The sequence below is a fragment of the Electrona antarctica genome, assembly GCF_951216825.1.
Source record: "Electrona antarctica genome assembly, chromosome: 18".
Lineage (NCBI taxonomy): Eukaryota > Metazoa > Chordata > Actinopteri > Myctophiformes > Myctophidae > Electrona > Electrona antarctica.
Window position 1 is genome coordinate 16,908,993 of NC_136799.1, and position 24,836 is coordinate 16,933,828.

At 41.8% G+C, this 24,836-nt stretch overlaps 1 protein-coding gene across 6 annotated transcripts in view; it reads right to left on the bottom strand.

The window, feature by feature from the left end:
- Positions 1 to 16,642: 16,642 nt before the first annotated feature.
- The window catches only part of ppp2r5eb (protein phosphatase 2, regulatory subunit B', epsilon isoform b), a 49,093-nt gene continuing 40,899 nt past the window's right edge, over positions 16,643 to 24,836 (bottom strand). For all 6 annotated transcript variants that reach the window (XM_079528725.1, XM_079528724.1, XM_079528723.1 and 3 more), the window contains 9 exons: positions 24,611 to 24,741; positions 24,425 to 24,484; positions 23,596 to 23,704; positions 22,703 to 22,756; positions 22,302 to 22,352; positions 21,810 to 21,929; positions 21,432 to 21,559; positions 20,346 to 20,447; positions 16,643 to 19,056 (listed from right to left, as the gene is read on the bottom strand). In XM_079528725.1, coding sequence (XP_079384851.1) covers positions 18,957 to 19,056; positions 20,346 to 20,447; positions 21,432 to 21,559; positions 21,810 to 21,929; positions 22,302 to 22,352; positions 22,703 to 22,756; positions 23,596 to 23,704; positions 24,425 to 24,484; positions 24,611 to 24,741 — 855 coding nt within the window. In that variant the 3' untranslated portion in view covers positions 16,643 to 18,956. The remainder of the gene's footprint in view (positions 19,057 to 20,345; positions 20,448 to 21,431; positions 21,560 to 21,809; positions 21,930 to 22,301; positions 22,353 to 22,702; positions 22,757 to 23,595; positions 23,705 to 24,424; positions 24,485 to 24,610; positions 24,742 to 24,836) is intronic.

Here is a 24,836-nt window from a genome sequence, read left to right on the forward strand (position 1 = left end):
TGGTGGGGTATGTGAGGGTTATGTAGGCCTATGAGGGTGTGTGGACTGTGGACCAATAGTCAGTATCTGTGTAGATTCAGGAATACCATGGGAATAAGCAAGTGGGATCTTGGGAGAAGCCAGTGGAGAGCGCAGAGTCAGGGGGTGGGGTTGTGATGGTAAATTGTCTCCTGGTTTCTGCCAAGGAAGCTCTGAGAAGGAAGTGAAGTGGTCACGTGACTGGGCTGCGCCATGACACTTTCATGGACACTTTCTTGGGAGCCAAACTACCCGAAAGTTTGGTAGAATGCACTTAAGTCAATGAGAGCTCAGTGACCAGCTCATGAACAAACATTATTTATGAACAATTGAGACCTTTTGTAAAGTAATCACTTCTGGAAAATAACTGAAGACATGTAACACATTATTGTCTGCTGTGTTGTTATTCGATGTGTACACTGTGTAATTTTTATAGAGGTATGGTATCTAAAGAGCACAAAGTACATTTCTGAACGCACCAAGTATCGCGAGACTTCCCACCGTTTCCTGTCTGGCAGCCAAATCTCGCGATACTTCGGAGCCAGAAACGATACCTGCTGCTGTTTAGATCCTCAGATAAAATGATATACTGTGCACTCTGTGCACATCGAAAAGTAATTGATTAGAAAACAACCTGTGATATGTCTTCTGTTATTTTCCAGAAGTGATTACTTTACAAAAGGTCTCAATTGTTCATGATAATGTTTGTTATGAGCTTGTCCAGCCGTCTCCATTCACTGCCATGTATTCATTGCACTTCCGGTGTGAGTTTGGCTCCCATGAAAGTGTCCATGAAAGTGTCATGGCGCAGCCCAGTCACGTGACCACTTCCCTTCCTTCTCAGAGCTTCCTTGGTTTCTGCAGGCCACAGTGATGTCTGTCAGGCCTGTACCAGCCCGGCTCCAGCCTGAGAGTGGGAACCTCTAAATTGCTATGTGGGTCGATACCAGGTAGTTCCATTAAACTTTGGACTGAGTGCCAAATGCTCAAAATGAACATGAGTTTGTTTCTGGACGTTCAAAAAAGGCTGTATTTTGAAACTATAGGCTAAGGCTAGCCTACACTGTAAAATTCTGAGAGTTCATCATTCAGTGTTAGCAGTGACAGGGACTATACGGTAGATTGCATGCAATTTAAATACAATGCAGGGCAAATGAAAGAAAAAAAATAAACCTAACCACTTTATCTTAAAATAGCATTTTAAAACCGAACACTACTGAAAAAATACAGACATCTGATGCGGTGTGCAGCTGCTGGGGAAGAAGCCTCCATCGCAGCCCACGCAGGCTACAGAACAACACAACAGCAAGTGAATGTCACTGTCATTACTGGAATAGAAGTTTTGAAGGAAGTCATGCGATGAATCATCATGTCGCAGGGGTGAAGTTATAAGCGTAACCGGCTACGGTTTCCATGCCAACGTTAATGTTGGCTAGCCAGGCTAGGTTAGGTGCATCAAATTAACATGGTGGTGAGAGGATGCTCATTCAATTCATGAATTGAGTACAATGGACCACAATAGACACAATTGCCTGCTAATTACAGAGAGAGAGAGAGAGAGAGAGAAAGAGAGAGAGAGAGAGAGAGAGAGAGAGAGAGACAGGGGGAGAGGGGAGTTGCACCACTCAGTTCACACAGGTGTGATTTTTAGCATAACCTTTGACCAATGACCGTACTACCTGCTGTTAACAATCCTGCTAATAAAGTTTTCAATCAATCAATCTTTCCACTACAATATGTTCATTCTGTAGAGAAGAGTTAATGGTGGGGGGCAGAGCTGAAAGGAAAGGAGCAGAGAGGAAAGATAAGAAGATGAAAATGTGAAGTTAAAGTTCTATAAACACGATTACAGAAGAGTAGAGGAGCAAAGAGAAGACGAGAATGGAGGAGAGGCAAGAAGGGGCGATGAGAACTTTATTAAAGCCCCAGGGGAAACTCATATATTACAGCTTAAGAACAAGAGAGAGGAAAACGCTGATTATAACACACTGAACACCACAACCACACTGAACATCTTTATACAACCACGACACTGAACACCTTTATACAACCACGACACTGAACACCTTTATACAACCACAACACTGAACACCTTTATACCAGTAAGATGCCCTGAGGGCGAGGTTGCATGCACTCATCCGCCTGGGTGACGGCAGACTGCTGGGCGAGTGCTGGCGCTTTGGCATGGGGGGGGTCAGATCAACATATGGAATGAATTCTGTACTGTCCATATATGGAGCGTGTCTTGAGTGTACAGGGTTTGATGAGGTCAGATCAACATATGGAATGTCAGAACATGGGTCCGCTCCATATACTGTATGGAGATCTAAGGGTGGCAGCGAGGCAGTGTCTTGAGTGTACAGGGTTTGATGAGGGCCCAGGTAGGGCCGGGCCTTAATTTTCGGGCCTGTTAAGAACTCTAGTTTTCTTCAGCTGCCGGGCACGGCTGAACTAATAACTTTGGGGCAGGCCCGTCTAGAGTTTGAATGGACAGGTATCAGTCAAAAGGGAGACATCGAAGAGGAAGGACGGGTGGGGATAGATCAACATATGGAATGTCAGAACAGGTCAGCTCCATATATGTAGATCTAAGGGTTTGAGGTTTGAGGTCAGATGTAGAGTTGCTGGCTGTCAGTGTCGTGATCTTCATATATGGAGACGGCCATATATGGAGCGTCTCATGAGGCGTGAGGGACTGAGATGGCCATATATGGTGGCGTGACATCATGAGGCGTGAGGGACTGACAGACAAGGTTTTGAAGTTTTCATAGTAATCTGCATCCTATGGTCGCAGCACCACACTGAACACCTTTATACAACCATGACACTGAACACCTTTAAAACCAGGAAAGAAAGAAACCTACTGTAATAAATAAAATAGGCTTTCCATGATGTTTGAGTTAGTGCAACTGGGTAAAAACAGCATCAGTTGTAGGTCAAGTATTTTTTTGTGTCAGCGTTCTTTCAACTACTAAGCAACAGCAGTGAAGGGGAATAATCAGACTATTTTAGGAAAGTTGAAATGAGCCTTTCAGGACACCCTGGCCCAGGGACCATGATAGAAAAGAGAAAATAGGAGAGAGAGATTAGAAGCAGCAAGAGGAAGATGAAAAGAGAGGGAATGAAATGAGGAGGAGGAGAGAGGAGAAAAGACAACACAACACAGGAGAGAGCCTGGGTGAGAAGACTGTTTCTTCGGACATGGTGCATTAAGTGGCATTAATTATTTATATGGTGCTCCGCAGCTTCACCAGCCAAAGCCCATGTTTAGAATTCTTAGTAGACCCCTGACCTAAGCTTCTAGCTCCTGTTTCCCAGCATTTCATGCCATGGCAACAAATAAGTTTAAAAAAAACATTTCAATAGCACTGCTGGAGTGCCTGACATCTTAATTTGGACTCAGCTGGCAATAAAGATTGTGTCAGTGAGTGAACCCAGTTTAATTGAAAATGAAAAGTTACAAAGTAATACTGAGTAAATGACTCATGTACCGGCAATGTATTTATATATGCATATATAACTCATTAGCACCTCTATTAATAGTCAAGCTCCAGCTTCCAGCACCCCCATTAAAAATTGTCTGGAACCACCACTGAAGAAGGCCCACATACAGTAACACATAATATAACTGTTAACACATAAATTCATTAATTTGGGAACCAAACAGTGTAGAAAAACAGTGTCATTTCAAACGAATTCAAGGATGCTAATTTTTTAATACATTTGAGATCACTATCACCATCTTCTATCCATGTACACATTTACCCAAAGATCAGTGTTGAAATGTGCAAATTAACACCTGACGATACCCCCTGTGGTGAATTCTAGTATTCAGCTTGTCAATGTTTGTCCTTGTGATAGATGTGGTCCAGTTATGTATATACACATCACTCATTCAGTACTTCCGTCAATGTACTTAACTACTTTCCACCATTGACGTATCTATGACATATTCTATAAAATTGGCTAGTATAGTGCGGGCGGGCTGACATCATCACACACTCATGTCACCATGACTCCGCCATAACCATAGAAGGCGTTCCCAATGCAGCTACGCCCAAATATAGAGTGTAGCCTATTGTCAACGTCATGGCACAAGGCAAACAAATCAGTCAACTCCATATATGGAGCTCTACAACAATCACTGTCATATTTGGAGTTTGGGGTTGATATTCAATTATTATTCATGACCAAATATGGCACCGGCCGCCGCCGGCCAACAGACCACATAGGTGTGAGGGCAAATGCAGAGGGCTGCATAGCGGCTTGAATTCTAGTGACTCCAAATTTGGACAAGGCTTCAGCACAATATATTTGATAAAAAATCATTACATTTTCATCAAGCAAAAAATATACATGATTTTTCTTTTGGGATTGAGGTACTTCTCTGTGGCTTACTGGCAGCGTGCATACAAAGTTTGGCACTGATCAATCTAGTACAGCCATGCCTGCCCTGCAGACATACATATGCTCACCCATTTCCCCCTCTGCAGATCGAGGCTGACAAATTTGAGAAGGAAAAACTTGCATGAAAAAGATATGCACAATAAAAAAGATGTCAGACATCGGTGAGTCACAGCCAATCAGCATCTAAGCGCATCCAAAGACAAGCTGCAGTGTGAGACGAAAAACAGAAGTGGCATTAAAGCAGATCAGCTCCACCGGCGTGAACTGCTCTAAGTGATTATCTTCAAAAAGGATAGAAAAGTACAGCTGCTTCATCTAGATTCCTTTTTCGCTGATGGTCTTCTATTATCCAGTGACTCTTAATGAGGGAGCCAGTAGGCATCACAGCCGTACTATACCAGTACTATACCTATGGGTCTCTTGGATTAGCTTGGTGAATTTGCTTATTCAATGTTTAGTACTAGATTCTTATCCTTCCTTACCTTAATCACCCAAAACCCATGCCTAAATGTAACCTATAACAAAGCCTAACCTACCTAAATGTAATTAAACCTATTAACACTTTCTACTAGTGCTCCAAGTTTTTGCTCAGATTTTTGCTCCGATTCCAATCATTTGATTTTGAGACATACCGATCTTTCCCGATCCGATTTATACTTCTGCCGATTTATACTGCCATAGTACTGTCACAATAGCAAATATCCTAATGTATGTCAATCTAGTGTAGTCTGTTGTGTTGCCTTTCAATTATTGAAAGGCAAAATTTGACTATACTTTTATCATTGTGATTTTTATTCTTTCTATGAAAGCATGGAATCATAGCAAAATAATTATGTATTGGTTAATTAGAGTGAATACAGTTCTACAGCTTATAGAACTGAAGTCAAGTTAAAACTCTTAAAGAGTATCTCTCTCATTCAGATGCCATCATGCATAGCATTTCCTTTGTTTTCATCATATGTGTCTTTCACGTGTTTTGATAATCTCTGACTGGGACCAGAAGGAAAACAACTAGCATAAACACAACAGTTTTTACAAAATGCGTATACATCTTTCTTTGAGATTTACATTAGACAATTACAAATCCGACCTTTTCTCCCCGATTCCGATCTTTTGAAAATCATGAGATCGGAGCCGATTTCCGATCACCCGATCCGATCGTGACAACCCTACTTTCTACTCCTACTAGGAGTGTGCATGCAAAGGTTCACAGCAATCAGACTCTGTGTTTATGATTTGTGCCATTTTGTGCAAAACGGGCCCACCTGGAATGGAATCTGGCTAACCTACTGTAACTGTACATGATCTTGATTAAGTGATCACAGAGATAAAGTGTACCGACAGACAGACAGACAGACAGACAGACAGACAGACAGACAGACAGACAGACAGACAGACAGTCTGTCAGAGTCGATCTCCTACCATGCAGCAGCAGCCGTCAATCCAAAACGGGTCAATCTCCTTGGGATTAACCTCCTCTGGACTGAATTCTTGCAATTTCACTACCAAGATCATCATGACTACTATAACTATAACTATAACTTCTCATCAATATCATCACCCCAGTTCTCACCACCACCAACTCTCAGTTGTAGGCAAAGGTTGAATGCCACTAACTTTCTTCAGGAAGAAGAAGGCATGTTCAGCCAGAGTTGGTCTCTGTGTCAAACACACTGATGTTGTCAGAGTTCTCCCTTGACCCCCCCCCCCCCCCCCCCCCCCCCCCTTGGATACTGATGAACCAGGAGGCAGAGTTCCTCTGTTGTTAATTAAAGTCCAGACCATTGTGGTCGTGTCCAGCTTGTAGATGTGTATCTCAGCCTCCGGGTCAGTCCTCCATAGACATGACGTTCCCCAGGACACAGGCCGAGAAGAAACCCTAGTCATTATCCATCCGTTTTTGAGGGGCGCTATTCCCTCCTATGTCCAGCTTTTAGTGTGTCTGCACAAAGTTTGTCCTACACAAACATTAAATTCCCATTGACAATGAATGGACAATTTTACGCCATAGTGTAAACGCAAACATTTCATAACACAAACTTTCAACTCTCAACTGTCAGTAATAAGTCGGCGATGATGATGTACGATGATAAGAGCGCCCTCACTTCACACAGGTGTGATTTTTTACTTGTTATACTGTTGTACATTTCGTCAATATAATATTCAATCAATCCATCAATCTGAGACCACCTGTTGTATCCATAATATGTTTTCTGTTTACAAGTTACAGTAATTAACACACACACACACACACACACACACACACACACACACACACACACACACACACACACACACACACACACACACACACACACACACACACACACACACACACACACACACACACACACACACACACACACACACACACACACACACACACACACCAGTCATAAATCAGACAGAAACGTGTTGAGTGAAATGTATATGTGTGTGTGTGCGTGCGTGCGTGCGTGCGTGCGTGCGTGCGTGTTCACTCCTAGTATTATTTATGGAAGCTAAGTGGGCAGCTTGTTGAGTACTTCACAATAATTCTCTTTGTAGACGGAAGCTGGAAACTTATATTGCTGCCTGTTCTGTCCTAGGGATATAATTAAATCACAACACAGAGACTTAAAATAAAGTAACCAAGTCACAAAATGTACTCTCCAACATCTAATTACTAGTGGTTTCCAAAATAATATATATCGAAAGAACTTTAAATTAAAAAGAAAAGCCATAACTAAACTCAGCAACACCAATAAGAAAATAATAAAGTAAGTAAGAAAATTTACTTTGGCCCATTATTTCTCCACTTTAATAAAACCAATTTGTATTATATTGTATTGTATACTGTATATATTATTATATAATTTTAATCGTTGATTAGTCACCTTTACAACGAGGTATAGCTTGTAATGATCGGGTGTTCGTGGAATGAGAAACACAGCTAAACGTGTGGGTTGCGCCTCCAAAACATTTACCAAAATGGCAAGTGGTTGTATTCATTGCTTTGAGTTGCTTAGTGGATTGGATGATTGCATTCTCACACAGTAATAAGGAAATAAAATAACACATATTGGACATTTTTACACTTTATTAATTTTACACTTAGTGTTAGGGAACTCAGTAGCGTCTGAAAGATCCATATCGCAGCCGCAATAGCTTGGTATGCATACCAAGATTATACCAAGAGTATAGCATACCAAGAGATACTGCCCCTTACCATGGTAAGGGGCAGTATCTCTCTCACAGGCAAGACAGAACTTGTCATCATTGAAGGCAATCTCATTGCAGTGAGATATCGGGATGAGATTCTGGAGCCAGTGGCGATCCCATATCTTCAGAATCTAGGACCTAACACCATCCTCACACCAACACTCACAGCCCCCACAGAGCCAGGATCATCACAGAGTACCTCCAGAATTTGGGAGTGGAGAGGATGGAATATGGCCTGCCATGACACAAGACCTCAACCCAATTGAACACTTGTGGGGTCAGCTTGGGCATGCTGTACGTACTAGACGTGACCAACAGAACAACATTGGCTGACTAAATCTGGTTGAGGAATGGGATGCCATTTCACAGCAAAACGTGGCTATAGGTTGGTGCATGACCAGCATGAGGAGGTGCTAAGCTGTTGCGGATGCATTTGGATCTTCCACTCGCTACTGAGTTCCCTAACACTGAGTGTAAAATTAATAACGTGTAAAAATGTTTTTTTTCCTTATTACTGTGGGAGAGTGCAATCATCCAATCCACTAAGCAACTCAAAGCAAGGGTCAATACCAACCACTTGCCATTTTGGCAAATTCTTTGGAGGCGCTACCCACACGTTTAGCTTGCTCATTCCACGAACACCCGATCCTTACAAGCTATACCTTGTTGTAAAGGTGACTAATCAACGATTAAAATTATATAAAATACAGTACAAATTGGTGTGGAGAAATAATGGACCAAAGTTACGTTTCCGAACTTTTGTTGCTGAGTTTTACATAAAAAACATGTATGCATGTAGAAGTGTATGCATATGAACATACATTCTACCTAAGAAGTCCCTGTGGACATTATAAGCTCATTCCAGGTACAGTATGTTTGTAATAAATATTGGGGATTGAACTGGCTTTTTCCCTTTTCCCATATCATCACAATATGGCAGAGATTAGCCTGAAGCAATATGGGATTACGGAGATTATATTAATGTCCATACATTATGATACATGGGGATTAAGGTGCAGCTACAGGGAGAAGATTTTCAGAGAGAAAGAATGAAAGCTGAAAATGTGTTGGCAGGGACAGAGTATGAGCTTACTGAGGGAAAAGTACATTAGAGTAAGAAACAGAGAAGATCAGGCAGGCAGGCAGGCAGGCAGGCAGGCAGGCAGGCAGGCAGGCAGGCAGGCAGGCAGGCAGGCAGGCAGACAGACAGACAGACAGACAGACAGACAGACAGACAGACAGACAGACAGACAGACAGACAGACAGACGATGGAACAAACTCAAAATTCCTATTTTGATTTTGTTATGGGGATCAAGAGATCAATTCTAATACTATGCATACATTGAAGTATGCTACTTCACATGAAGATTCAGATGTAGCAATAAGGAATGGATTCCCAGATGAAAACACGAGAGGAGAGCAGTGATTTGGCAGAAATAGGCGCACGCACGCACGCACACACGCACGCTTATGGTGCAGAGGCCGGGACGAGATTCTTAGATAAAGGAGGGGTGGATGGGGCGAGATAATGAATTGTCAGCAACAGAGAAAGCAGAGAAGGGGAAGGAGAAAAAGATGGAGAGAAAGGTAGAAAAGATTAGAGAGAGATGGAGATATGTATAATACAGATGCGAGAGATTGCAGGGATGGATGGAGGGATGGAAAGAAGTAAAGAAATGGAGGAAAAGAAAAAGGATATAGGAAATTAACTGGGTGATAAATTTGGCAGAGACAGGCAGAGACAGACAGACAAGCGTGCATGCGAGAGAGAGAGAGAGAGAGAGAGAGAGAAAGAGAGAGAGAGAGAGAGAGAGAGAGAGAGAGAGAGAGAGAGAGAGAGAGAGAGGTGTGAGGTGTGAGGTGTGAGAAGGGTGGAAGGTTATAGACGGAGAATGGTAGATGGGGAGTGGGAGGTAGCGATAGATTGAGAGAAGGACATAATAGGAGAGAGGGAGTTAGAGATGGACGTAGAGAGGGGAGGTGGACGTAGATAGTTGTAGGTGGGGGGGCGAGTGAGGTGGCGGTATAGAGATTAAGTTATTGGGGTTAGGTGAGATGGAGGTATAGAGACAGATAGAGAAGAGATTGGCGAAGAATCAGATGACTAGTATACAGGGATTAAGATGCAGAGTCAGGGATAACATTTATAGAAAGAGAGAGAGAGTAGATAATGATCTGGCAAGAATACAGACGCTGACAAAGAGGCACAGAGGAGGAGGGGGTAAATGGAGGGTTGAGGGTGCTGCAGCATCCAGAGAAAGATGAGAAGAGATGAGAGGAGAGATGGAGAAAGACACCTGACAGCCGAGAGAGGAGGCGGGGGAGGAACTATTATGTTTTGGGCAACAGTTCACTGCTGAAACAGAGGGAGAGAAAGCAACATAAGCAGAGAGGGAGAGAAATAAAGAAGTGTCAGCATCCTTCCTACTTTTACACCTCAAAGTAATGAGAGAGAGAAAGAGAGAGAGAGAGAGAGAGAGAGAGAGAGAGAGAGAGAGAGCATGTGACCGTGTGACAGATAGAGTGAGACAGAGATTGAGAGAGACAGATTTAGAAAGTGAGACCGAGTCAGAGTGGTGCTGAGAGAGATATTTGAAGTCTCAAGTACACCAGAAGAGAGAGGTGTTGTCTGTCTGAACTTGCTTGTTAAAGGACTTGCTTGGACTAACTTCAACTGTAGAATAAGAACATCTATAAGTAGCCTTTGCCAATCAGTGTAAAAAGTGTTTCTCTAAAGAGAAGCTGTGTGTAGGCGGGGGTACAACACAAGGGGGTGGGAGTGGAGTGGTTGCGAAGTTACGTATGTAATTCTATAATTGTTGTTTTATGTATATGGGGGATTCAGTGTAATTTTTGTCATGGGCCCTTATACCAAACAAGGTGCATACCAGTACCCTATGTGTCAATCAACAATAAACAAGCCCATGAGTAAAATACTGCACCCCTCCTGCTCTCATTGCAACTCACTCTGCATAGGTTTCAGTAAAGTGTCCACTGTCCAGCATGTACATTATTACATTTTTACGGTGCACTAGCCCCTCAGTACAGCTATAGATTTTTGTCCTAACACAAACATCAATTACCATTGACAATGAATGGAGAATTTACGTCATATGTGTCTGAGCAAATCTGCTAATCGGCTAACAACACAAACATTAAATGCCATTGACAATGAATGGAGAATTTATGTCATCTGAGGATGAGCAAATCGGCTATTTTGTCAAATTCCCGTTGATAATGAATGGAGAATTTACGTCATTTACGTCACATTTGTCTCAGCAAATCGACATGTTACGTCATGATGTACGATGATAAGTCAGCTATTTTCGTCCTACACAAAGATTAAATTCCCATTGACAACGAATGGAGAATTTATGTCATATATGTTGTACGATGATAAGAGCAACTTCACACTTTTTTTTTTTGCATCAGGCCACGGTTGATTAGTACTTCAACTTGTACTATACTTACTGTTCAGTCTCTGTCATACCATATGGCTGTTTTAAACGTTTTACTATTGTGATTACAGTAAATGCGAACGCAGTGATTGCGAACACACTGAGGCTGCGTACACACCTAAAGAACAAATGTTTGGTCCGTGTGCGATGCCTGATTGCTATTTGATTGCTGCTCCAATTCATTTTCAATGGGAGTCACGTCGTTTGATCGGACAAACCTGTCCGATGTGGGGGCGGAGGGCACAACAAACACATCGGACACCTTGTAGTCAAAACAGCCAACGAACAGGGTGGGACTTCAGATCGGACAGAAGGGTGGTTTTTAACCGCCAACTAATAGGAGAGAACTTCCGTTCTTGACAGCACTGGGTGGGGTTTAGGCTGTAGTTTTCTGAGTTACGTGACACAGACTATTATATCGCTTGTTTGTATGTCTTCTTTTGGCTACGGCCGTGCGTAACTTGGAGAGTCCAAGTTGCGCACGGCTCTCTCCAGTGAGTGAGTCCAGTCTGGTACTAAGTTCTATTCTATATACAGAAATACAGGACGATAGCCAAAATAGCCGTCGGGCCTCGGCAGTTGTGAGGCTGCATTAATAATTAGTTCTAAAAGCATGTCTTTTTTACGGGGATCACTATTGATTTTAATAGTAGACGCATATATGTCTATGAGTAGCCTAGAGTAGAAATGTAATGGCAGCGTATGAGGTTCACATGCGCAAATATAACAGATGTACAAGTTATCGACACGAATGGTACTTACGGTCTGGTACACGATGTAAGCTTGTAGATCTGTTTATTTTAAGCATGCGCCACCGCCACCACGCAAAGTTATGACGCGCGCACATGTGGGGGGAGAGACCCGATATATTTTATAGCTCTATGGGAGAGACGCAGACAGAGAAATATTTAAAATCATCCTGTCTCGCTCTAGCGCACGGCCGCACGCATAAAGAGCCAATGGAGCAAATGTTAAATAAGCTACACAGGTGGTCCTAAATGATTAATTGATTACATCACTATAGCAAAAGACGTGATATAGTCAACTCCAACTGCAGCGGAGCTGTTCTGACTTGAAGCTTAACTGACCAGTACGGCTTCAAGTTTAAACCATAAGATGACATGGAAATGCCCGTCGATTTGATGCGCAGAAATAACATAGGCCTATATCGAATCAGGTTAAGGTGCACATGGAAGAAAAGTCCTTTTTATCGGGATTCGGGGATACTTTGTTGTAGGCTATACGTCTCCGGTGAATTGTATGCACCAGCAGCAAGCACATTATTGTTCAAACACCTGCTCCTCTGTTCATCTGTTGTCTTATTTGGCTAATAAAATACTTATTAAGAATTCATGCAATTTCAAGTTGTTGCTGCAATCATGATTCGTGTTGCTGTTCTCTTCTCTCTGTGTGACTGAAGTTTGCGCCCAAAAATTGTACAGTGATTTCCCGCACCCACTCATGTTATTTTTCCCTCCGTAGCAAAATTACCTCTTTTCTTTTTTTCACTATTTGGTTCGCTTAACATGTCCACGTGTCATTTGTTTACATATTTGGTACGCTTTACAAAGTCCAGTGTGAACACCAAACGGACCAAAATCAAAATGCAAATATTTGGTCCTTGGTCCTTGATCCGGACCTTCTAAGTGAACTTTGAGTGTGAAAAACGGCCTCGACAAACTACTGCTAGCTGCTGCTGCAGTCAAGAAAACTACACTGAACATATGTGCATCTATTTCCGCGTGTCGTAGCACCGCCCAAATCGCGCAAAGCATTGTGGGACATGGAGGCATCAAATCATAAAAATGTAATCAGTGGTCGGTCGGACAGATCTGTGTGTCCGAAAGGTGTGTACGAAGCCTGAGCACTAACTATGAGACCTAGCAGAACATGTCTGTCTGTCTGTGTGTCACGCTGTAACACCACCCGCCCGCCACCAGAGGGCGCAGCTGTATCACACACAAAACACACACACACACACACACACACACACACCCACACACACACGCACACACAAAACTTAACTTTAAAAAAACTTAACTTAAAAAAAAAAACACACGCACGCACACATACACACACTAAAAAAAAGAACTTATAAAAAAAACGTAACTAAAAAAACGTAACTTAAAAAATAAAATCTTGAAAAAAAACATTAAAAAAAGGAAAAAAAAGAGAACTTAAAAAAAACTTTAAAAAGTAAGTAATTTATTCTAATTGTTGTTATTGCAATTTACGAGCTGCGTTCGCTTCCCGCGTTCGCGTCTTACTAGTGATACTAGTGTCATCAGTTGAGGTGAATATTAATGTACTGCACTTCTCCACTGTATTAGAAGTGCAGTGTGAGTTCCACCAGAACAAATTCATTCAGCCTACAGCTCATGTACTTTGCAAACAAGCATTAAAGGACCATACTGGGGTCAGGCATGTTTAGCCCATTCATCGACTAGCCTACAACTACCGGTATGCACTGTACTTGACATAAAATGCAGACCATTTTAAAGTGCAGATTGATTTGAAGTCTAGCTGAAGATAGTGACAAAAAAACAAAAACAAAATAAATTCAATGATTTATTCACTGAACAATGTTTAGCCAGTGTTGGCTCAAGTATTCAGGTGAGTTTGGTAAGGTTTTAATGACTGAAGAAAATGTACATGAATGACAATTATTAAAAAATAATACCCACTGACGGGTAAATGACGGCTCAATGTTTTATGAACGACGTCGATGAATGGATGTACTTTAACAAGGTGGTGCCAAATCTCAACCCCAACTGTTCTGCTAAGCGGCAGTAGCCTATGTCTCCCCCTGTTGAAGATTCTATGCTACTGCAACCTGGTATCAGCCAACAGAAATCCAAACTTGGAGGTATATCAGTGAATGTCTCAATGAATAGGCTACTTGTCTTACAAAGGGTGGTTTGTTGATGAGAGCTATGCATGCGTCTTCCGTTTACTCGCATTCCGAGTCCGACATTATATTATCGCATGGCCAATGAGGCAGTCTAATAAACTAAATGCAGGGAAAAGGAGCAGGGATGAGACAGCTAATGTGTAAAATTATCGGCGCCTCAGCGGGCTAATTGATAATGACAACGCACTCCGTGTTTGAGGCCAGGAGAGCACTCAAGTATTACGAACCGGAGAATCAACTTTCTAGTAATTACTTTGATGGAATGAGGGTTAATGTGGCTGAGCCTTTAAGAAACTTACCCTGCAGCCTGTCAGTTATTTTACTCGATAGGTGAGTGGTTTTAATGAGATAAATGGCTATGGCTGCCTCCTAAAACTAAAAATCAAACGCCCTCGCAACAGTCTCCATGGGGGAAAAACAAGGTGCTTAAACAAGGAGACCTTTGATAGTCTTTTTGAGGTTTTGTACTGCCTTTCTCTTTGTTTTGCGTCCCAGACCTCAATGCAATGTGCATGGTATAGGCCTAATTTAGAATTAATGATCACATTTGTTCCGAGATTGATTCTCGAGTCAATAATTTCCCGCCATCATCACCAATCAATAATGTAATTGTTTAGCTGTGGTCACTGAGCCACGAGACCCCACAACAAAATTCAGTGTCATTTCTCTTGACCTCAAGCCAAAGTTCGTGAGCAATTATGATGAAATTAGGAAAAATACTGTGTATTTTTGTAGGCAGAAGACACAATTCATGAAAAGGGCAGGGTGTATTAATTACATCTAATGTGAAGATTCACACTCCTGGCCCCCTTGCATTAATACATTTGAACAATGTACCTGTTGTAACAGCAGGGCACCAGAGACATACAGATACAAGATAAGGTTGTGCTTCCCTCTTGTGGCTAACTGTAGTAGCGCAGAGAATGTCGGCCATTGTGTAATTTTAGGTTAAAAATCTGGTCTCAACTCAAACTAAAGAAAGGAAGGTTTTTTGTTCATACATTTTTCAGCACTGAGAAACCTCATTTGTAACTGTGGAGTTTGCATATCCAACCAACTGAGCACTAATTAAAGAAAAGTAAAATCTAAATCATGAAAAATTCTTCATGTAAAGTTTTTGTCCACCTGTCAGAACATCTCACATATTGCAACCAACTTTAAGTCTTGGCCCACTAATTAGTAAATGCAGCAGTAAAATATAGATGGAGCAGCATTACAGCGGAACACTTCTCAGCCCAAGGCAATGCCCGTAATTACCATCCTATCATTTCTTTTTTCTGTTTACTCTAAGAGTAAATGTCACATTTCTAAACAGTATAGATGTATGATGTAAGAAGCTTTATATCCATAATATGTAGACTAAGGTTTTCTGTGCAGTACACATGCAGTTGTAAAAATGGCTTTCCAAGCATCCGCCATCCACATGATTTTTCTTTTTACCACCATGTGTACAGCTTCAAGTGTAATGATAAATGTATACTGAGTCGAATCAGAATACACAGAAACGAGTAGAGGAAGAAGATACTGAGAGGAGGGTGGTGGTGGAGGATATCAGAGAGAAAGTGAGGTACAGGAAGACAGAGAAATGCTTATCTTCTCTAGAAGAGGCATCAAGCAACACTGCTCCCAACTTTCAAGTTAACAGTAGACATTGAACAGAAATGTAAACTTCTGTTCAAAGCAAAGCAAAAGAAATAGAACGGAAATAGAAATAGAACGGGGGAAAAAATGAATGGATGTGCGAGCATCCACACTGCATCAGTGTCAACCTAAAATAAATCCATCCAGCATCTGGGCTTTATCACAAAACTGGTTTAATTTAATATCTCTTTATTTTTTAAAATAATTAAACATTTGTATTTCTCCAACCCTTTTTTTTCTTCTTAAATCATATTACATCTGGGCCATTCTAAAGCACACATTAATTCAGCGAAGGGGGTCAGGTGGGGATAGTGGGGCCGGGTCAACAACATCGAAGAAATTGACTGTCCAAAATATCCAAAAACCGGGTGAAAAGGAAAAGAAAATCTATCAGTTCTGCTCCATGCCTTTCCCTCTCTCCCTCCCTCCCCTTCATCCCCCAATCCATCCATTCCATCCCACCCATCCCCTGCCCTCCCTAACAAAAAAAAAGGAAAAATAATATACCCCATGATTGAAAAAATGTAATCAAAATGTCCAAAAACTAAATAAACGAGATAAAACCAAGAGGAGGGGAAAAGCGAAAGAGTGTGAGAGAGAAAAAGAACATAAAGCTGTGAAAAACACTATTTTCAAAAGACCAGGAAGTCTGTTCCTTAATACCTCTGACTTGTACATACTGGATACTCCTCCATGTTGTTTTGCCTAAGCAAAAATATAGGCTAAATTACTACAAGATACAAGGTTTTTATCAGTGTACTGCATTCAATAACAATATACAGGGTTTTTCATCTTTTTTTTTTGTGTCATTGTTGTAATACTGTGAGGAGCACCGACGGACTCCGGCCAGGAGAGGAGAGGAGGCTGGCAGAGTCGTGATGGGAGAGGAGGGGAGTGGCGCTCCCATTTCACAATAGGAAAGTTTCTCCATTGTTGTTTTTGGTGCGTTCCTCCTGAAGAGCTTGCTTCTTTCATTCTTTTTTTTATTTTTTTTATATTCAAATGTTTTTGTCTTTTTTTTTTTTTGTCTGCAGGTTTTTGGCCGGAAGGGGTGATACCAGTGCCAGACTGATACCCAGGTGGGAGGGGGCGGGGCCTGCCTGGTGGTACGGTAGAGTGGTAGGAAGGCAGGGGAGGTATGAGGGGAGGCGGCAGTGGGGGAGAGGTTGACTGACGAGAGCTGTCCATCATATGGAGGGTGTGGAGGGAAAGCTAGGTGTACAAACAATACAGACAGAAACCGTAAGAGAAAGATGGAGAATAAACCACATGAACCCTGGCGTCCCTATTCTGGAGTGAACATTCTGCAAAAACGGCAGATCTACAAACTCACAAGGTGTCGTTTGTAGATTGCCTATTTTCGGCAACATTATTTAGTGTACAGTGGGAGAAAAAGGAGGGGGGCCTAGTATAGACCCCTGGGGGACTCCGGTCAACAAAGGCAATGTTCATACTGGCAGCCCAAACGGGATCTTTGGCCTACCCAGATTGTTTTTCAACAAGTCTCAACAGCAATAAAACCACATGGAAACTTTTTATTTTTTTGTTAGTCAGATTTGAACCACATTCTTAGGTTGCGCGCCAAAAATAGAAGTTCACAACATGTCACATTGCAAAGCGTTGAGCTTGTAGATCTATTTTTTGGTGCGGTCTGAATACACAAAAACAAACGTGATACTTGAAATGAATAGTGTAGACAGTCCTAAAGATTTGAGGGGGGGGGGGTCTGATTTGACTGCAGTCTGAACAAGGCCTAAGTATATAGGGTTTAAGTGGTTAAACTACACAACAAAAACCACAGTGTTAGTCAACTACAAAGAGTGTACAAATGGAAACAACTGGACCCTTAAGGATATGGATTGTATTCCATTGAATAAATACTAAGGATTTTACTGTGTAGTGTGATTTTACATTGTGGAGTATTCCCCATAGTGGCACATATCCTGGATTCAATTTGGGTCAAATTGGTGACATCTACATGTTTATACAGTATCCCCTGATCCAAAATATATACACCTATGTATGTATGTATATATATATATGATATATATATAAGAAACAAATCCTAAAATAACTGGGGGCACAGTTTGTGACAAGCAACTGCCCGGGCGTCAACTATCATGGTCAGATTTCTAAACAGAAAACAAACCCCAAACAAAAATTACGACATGATCTTATCCCGGCTCTTAATGAATGGGGATAGGACATTTATACTCGTCCAGGAAACAGAATACGTCAATATCCTGAATGCTACTGGATAACGTACGTGCATGTAGACGCACTCACTGAGACAAACACTTGAGGTGTGCATGGAGACCCTTCCTGTACAAACAGGGCCTTTGGTGTCCATTTAGAGGAGGGGCTACAGAGATGGGCGCTTCAGTTCGACTTCCTCGCTGCCACCGGGTCCAGCACTACCATTGGCGCTTCAGCATGGAGACAGGCAGAAGATGAGACAGGGGGTGGTCCTTGTGGAGCTTGGGGACGGGGAGGGGCTTTCCTCTTCTCCCAAGGCGATGGGGGAGGGTCTCCCTTGTCTCCCACAGAGACCTCCAAGATGAGGTGTGCAGGTACTACACATAGTCAGGATGTCCCATATATGGGCATACAAATTGTGATGCACTTGTTATGATGCACCACAGTTGGAGAGGGAGGGAGAGAGAGAGAGAGATGGAGATAGAGGAGCAGTGTTGATTTTGGAGGGCAAGTGGTTCGGGGCGGGACTTAAAAATCTCCTTTTTTTGCCGTCAATTATTTTCTATACATTTTCAAGATTTGTTTTTCATGTCCTAGAGAGAAAGAGAGAGAAAGTCCAGAGTCTTTTATTAACCCCCTCCCCCCCACACAAGTCATTTTCTATTTTTTTCTTTTTCTTTTTTTTCTTTTTTTATTCTTCTTATTTATTTTTTGTTTTTCCGTTCGCAGTAATATCAGCTTAAGGGGAAAAACAAAACAAAAATGAAAGAAAAAACAGTTATTTACAGTGCTGTTGAAATAATGATGAGAAGAGAGAGGTGGTGAGTGCTATCGTAAAGTAAGTCGCACAGTACAGAAAAAAGGGGACATTTCTTTTAAAAAACAAAAATAAACCAAACAACCAACTGAGGATGAAGAGGGGAGGAGAGCACAAAGGAGGAGGAGAACACGATGGCCATTTTCACGTGTGGATTGGGGTTCTTTCCATTTTTTCCCCGAATCCGGGGTGGGGCAGACATGGCTGCTTGTGAAGGAGAGATGGATGGATGGATGGATAGAGGGAGGGACGAGAGGGATGGGAGGTTGGAGGCGAGGAGGGGGAAGGGAGGGAGGGCTTGGTTCGTTAAGTGGGGATGATCCCATCGCTCCTAAGGCCCCTCTTCAACTCCAGGTCCTCCAACTTCTTCCACAGCTCCTCTCGCTCTTTCTCCTTCTTCTTCTCACTGGGGAACCACACACACACACACACAGAATGTATTCTATGAGCGTGAGTGAGCAAGCCACAGTGCACATAAGTGTGTGTGATTGAGTCAGGAATGTGAATGTGAGCAGCTGAGCACACCACTTTTATGTGTCTATATAAAATGCTAGATCACCATGAAATTAAAATCTTGAAACAACAGAACATAATATTGTATAAATCCAAGAGAATTGCCCTGATATACAAAACTAAGATGATTGTTTGGAAAAGATAACAATGCATTAATTATTCAGCATGTTACACACATTTGAAAAGTGTTCAAAATTGACTGATAATATTGACGGTGGTTCAAAAACTATATTTACCACCCTCATAAACACCATTATGTACTACTGCTCTGAACCTGCTGATAACACCAATCCAGGCTTTGACATGATAACCTTTAATAGTACCTTGACTGTAAATAACTCCTTATCACAGTCTATGCATTAGACAGACTGTGCCCACATGCCCATTTAAATGGGCATGTTTCTGTACACAGTAAAATCTCTAGTGTTCATTTATCCATTTTTAAGTGTGCAAAGTGTAACCAAATGTACCGCGTACAGTGTATGGGTCAGGGTGTGTATCAAAGTCCAAAATGTATAAAGCGCACTTAAAATGACTCATTGACCAAAGTGCTGTACAGATCATGACGTAGTTAAAATCACACTCACACATGCAAGAACCACACGTGTGTGACTGTGTGTATGAGAATATGCATGTGTCACATTGTGTCAGGTATGAGTATAGTACTATTATACTAGTATTTTGCACCAGTGTTGATTTCGTCGACTAAAACTAAGACGAAAAATGTTCGACTACCTTTTTTCACTGACAAAAATGAAATGGAAACTAAATGAAAACTAAGCTATGATGACTAAATATACTGACAATTTTGTCAACAAATAAAAACTAAATAAGGACTAGTGGACAAGAGATCCACTATACGTCATTTTACAATTGGTTGCATGCTGAAAATATCAGCTCTACAAGCTCACACGTTGTGAGCTTGTAGATCGGCTCTTTTCAGAGAGTGTAAAAACAGCCATCACGACAGCATCAACGCCCACCAAAATACATTTTAGTCGACTAAATCAACTGTAGATTTAGTCGACTAAAACTAGACTAACACAAACATTCCAGGTGACTAAAATGTGACTGAAACTAAATTAAAAACAATTGAAGAGACTGACTAAAACTAAAATTTGATGATGCCAAAAACACTGTTTTGCACAGATTCATCTCCTGTCAAGGCAAAGGGGTCCTTACCGTTGGCGGTCTGACTTGTATGTGGCCGTGAGTTCATCAAACAGGGTGCTGTTCATCTCCATGAAGGCTTTCAGTACATTGTAGACCAGCGCCACTATCGCCCTGTGCACAGGAAACCACAATATCAGCACCTCAGCTAGTTTACCTACTGTTCCCAACATCAAGAGAGAGAGAGTGCAATGGACCAATCATGGAGTGTCTGGATTCCCTGTCATTGAACTTATATACTGACAATTCGCACTAATTAACATTATATATTCAGGAGTCAAATACGTCTCAATTTTCTCTATTGTTAAGGTTATTGTAGCGGTCAATTTGGGCAAGGGGTCGCGAGACATGGCCAAAGCATCCCCAGTCAAAAAAGGTTGAGAACCCCTGTCCTAGACCAGGTCAAGACACCATTGGCTCAGGGAGGAGGTCGCCCCTGCCATGCAGAGTCCCGTCGGTGCCTTGAGGGAAGGAGAGACGGTTCATATGGTTCCAGAGCTCTTCTATGTTCTAACTGTCCTACTAACCGATGGTCACATACTGTACCATCTTCTACTTACAAGATACAAAAACACTGGCTCTACCTCTGGCTCTACCGGACTCATCATAGACAGTTTGTTATGGCTTGATTATACTTGTATATGTACTTAATTGATTGCTTGAGGGTCCACAGACCACACACGCAGTTCTGTTTACTTTATATACATACCATTTTGTATCTGTCTACAAATGTGCACTATAGTGTAGAGAAAAAAGTGTGAGTAAAAAGAAACTGCGTCACAGATACACTTCGTCCTGCATGCAGTGAATAAATAGGTTTTCAATGTAATTGAAGTTATAAAGAGGGAGCCTCAAACAACCCTTTCTCAAACAGGCCATCCATGTTTCTGCTCTAACGCACATGCTGATGCTGTCAGCATACCTCTATGTCCATCAAGTATGCATGTCATTAAATTTGAGAAGCATGCCGATGTCTGTGTGAACATGAGCTGTTGCCGAAATGTACGTCATAGATAGAAGCTAACGTACATTTGTGGCTACGTGGATGCGGCAAGTATACTTAGGCCTTTAGTGGCGTCATGTGATCAATGTACTCACGGGTTCCAGTGCTCTTTGGAGATCCTGTACAGGCTGGAGAACATGATGGGCAGGATAACGCTGGAGTTCTCCTCAATCAGACTCATGATGTACTCATTGTTCCAGTAGTACAGAGCTCGCTCTGCCACCTACACACACACACACAAACAGGTAATCAGTACACCATAGTCGTACCCTTTTTAGACCAATACACCGTAGTAATACCGTTTAGACCACATCGTACAGAGACATCGTCAGTGTTAATTGAACTCTAAATGAACACTGAAGCTTTTACAACGAGGGTAGGAAAAGTAACGTGTGGTACACAAAACAAGTAGTTGGTCCACCAAACATTTAGTTTGTTAATTGAAGCTGTAGTTTGTGAGGCTGAGTCCTGACCTGGAAGTGAGGGCTGGAGACACATCTGGAGATCTGTTTGAAGAGCGGTTCCTGGATCTTTACAAACTGTGTGGGCTCAATGACATCCAGGATCTCCTCCAGTTCGCCAAGGTACATCACCTGGACAAGACCACAAGAGAGTCATTACACACACCAACATATGTATATGAACTCTGGCTCTTGAGTTGCACTTTCTTAAATCATTATTGTTGGGTTTGTTATCAATTAAAGCATGCTATTCCATCCATAGGAAGATCAATGTATTGAAATAAACACTATTTATCAGATCATACACTGTGCATGCCAACATTCTCAACAGTCCTTGTTCAGAGTTATGCACGTTTGCAAATAAGCACCATATGTCAATAAAAGGGTCTATTCATTTCTCTCCTGTACTTTTGCGCAGGGACTCTTACAATATTGTGGAATGTAATCATCAAAAATAAAGAACAGCACATACTGTATAAGGACTACAGCTGGGACCAGATTTACCTCTTTTTGACTGCAGGTTTTTGGCCAGAACTTCAGTAAGCCTCTGATGACCTGAGAGGAGAGACGAGATGGGTGAGTTCATTCAGAGTTGCAGACCATCCGTTCAGAGACGGTTTAGGTCTGAACAAGACAGAGCCTGGGATTATCAGAACTGTATCTAAACAGCTTCTGTTACAGTGTTACAGGGGGTCTGTATTTGGTCCCCTCCATTTTCCCCCTCTACAATAAATCTCTTTGCAAGCCTGTAGAATGGATATTTTTGCTGAATTTCTATTGTCTACCTATTATGACATACACAGAATTGAGACGCTGGGGTTGTTGACAAGACTGACTGAAACTGCCTAGAATCCATACAAATCGAGTTACACATCAGAAACTGTATTTCCATAGTAAACACTTACTGGTTCTGTTAGTGCTGGGTCTTTCTCTAGGAACTGTACAATGCAATACGCCAACTGCAGGTGAATAAGAGACAGAATAGAGGTTACATTAACACACACACACACACACACACACACACACACACACACACACACACACACACACACACACACACACACACACACACACACACACACACACACACACACACACACACACACACACACACACACACACACACACACACACACACACACACACACACAGTACAAATGTAAACATGATTTGTGCTCCCTCAATTAAAATCCAACCATTGTCTGCCTTTGTCGAAATTCTCCGTCAATGAATGTACTTTATCGATATGAAACGGTTTCGCTGAAACTCAACTTTTAACACTGGCCCGGTTGCTAGGCAACGCCTTGCATACCCCCAGGCCCAGGAAACGGGCGCGCTCATCCCATAGAACGTAAGATTTTCTTTGGCTCTTTTCTCTGAAAAATACAGCGCTACAGTCCATGGTGATGATCATCAATCCGACGTTCGGATCTTATTTGTGATGTTCGCATCGCGATTGAAATATTAACGCTTCTGGTGAAAGATAAACATTGTGTGCTAATGCTAACATAAGCCACTTCATACAGTGGAGGTCTGCGAGCTGGGAAAATGCAAGTGAATGAATTGTAATCTGCCCAATTCCAGCTGGCACAGCGAACTACCAATGATGGCCACATGGTGGCAGTTAACTTGTTGAATTAGCACTCAGGATTGTACTGTGTGGCCTCACAATACATACGATTTGTATTCTGAGCAAAGAGTGCTAAAAGAAAACTATAAACTCATGTTATAAAATATATAAACACGTTATGAATAACAAATGCACAAACAGAAATACATATACACCCAGGTGTGTTACCTGTGCGTGGAAGAGAGACAGGCTCCTGACAGTGTGAAGGGGAATCAACACTTTGACCAGAAACTGTTTATGCTCCGCTTTCAGCGGCAGAGCGAAACCATTGATTATACTGGAACAGAGAGAGAGAGAGAGAGAGAGAGAGAGAGAGCGAGAGAGAGAAGACAGCGGGAGAAAATAAGAGAGAGGGAGGGAGCGAAGAAGGAAAGAAGGGGGGGACAGATAGCGAAGGTGGGAGAGCGAGAGACAGAGAGAAGAATGGCAGGAGATGAAAGACAAACAGAGAGGGGGATATTGAGAGAAAGACAATATATGAACATAAATTAATTCACAAACACATAAACATTCACATTAGACCAGTGGTTTTCAACTCTTTCAAATCAAGGACCATTATTTAGTTGGCATTTGAGCCACGGACCACCATTTGATGAGATTTACCCTCTCACACCCAAAACATATTTTGTTATTGTTGGATAAGATTACCGGTATCTCCACAATTCCATAAATGCTGTAGTGATGTGGTAGAGATAACAAAGGAGAGATAATAAAAAGCTACAAAAAGTTACAATTCTTATTCCCTAATTATATAAACTTCTTAATTAAGTAATGCAGATGTTTAACAATAATCTTGAAAAATGTTTTAGCAACAAAAATCTTGTATGGGGGTCCATGGCACAAAATATTTTCAGATGGGGTCTGCAGCCATTAATTTGGGGGTCCTCGACATAAATACATCCCTAGTTAATGCACATTACTCCCTGTCAACAGTGTCAACAATGTATATAGAGTATATTTCTTAATATTTGAAATGATATCCAATGAGCTCACATACCTTCCCAGGATCTCCAGCAGCTCTGCCACCCCATTGAAGTGCTCCGTCTCATAAACAAAACTATGAGAGAGAGTACATTAGATAACCACTTAACCATCAGAGAAGGCAGTGTGTGTGTGTGTGTGTGTGTGTGCACGTGTAGATGAGAAGGCAGTGTGTGTGGGGAGAATGATGATGTTCTCTTACCGTAGAAAAATATTATTTATCTGTTTTCGTATAAAAGCCCTCAGTCCCAGGAATTTGCCGTAGATTCTGTGTAAGACTGTCTTTAGATAGTCCCTCTCCCTTGGATCCTCGCTGTCGAACAACTCCAACAGCTGACAGAGACGCAGAGTGACCGAGAGGGAACGAGGAGAGAAGAGAGCAAAACATACAGGAGAGAAGAGAATCAATTTAGATGAAAAATACCCAA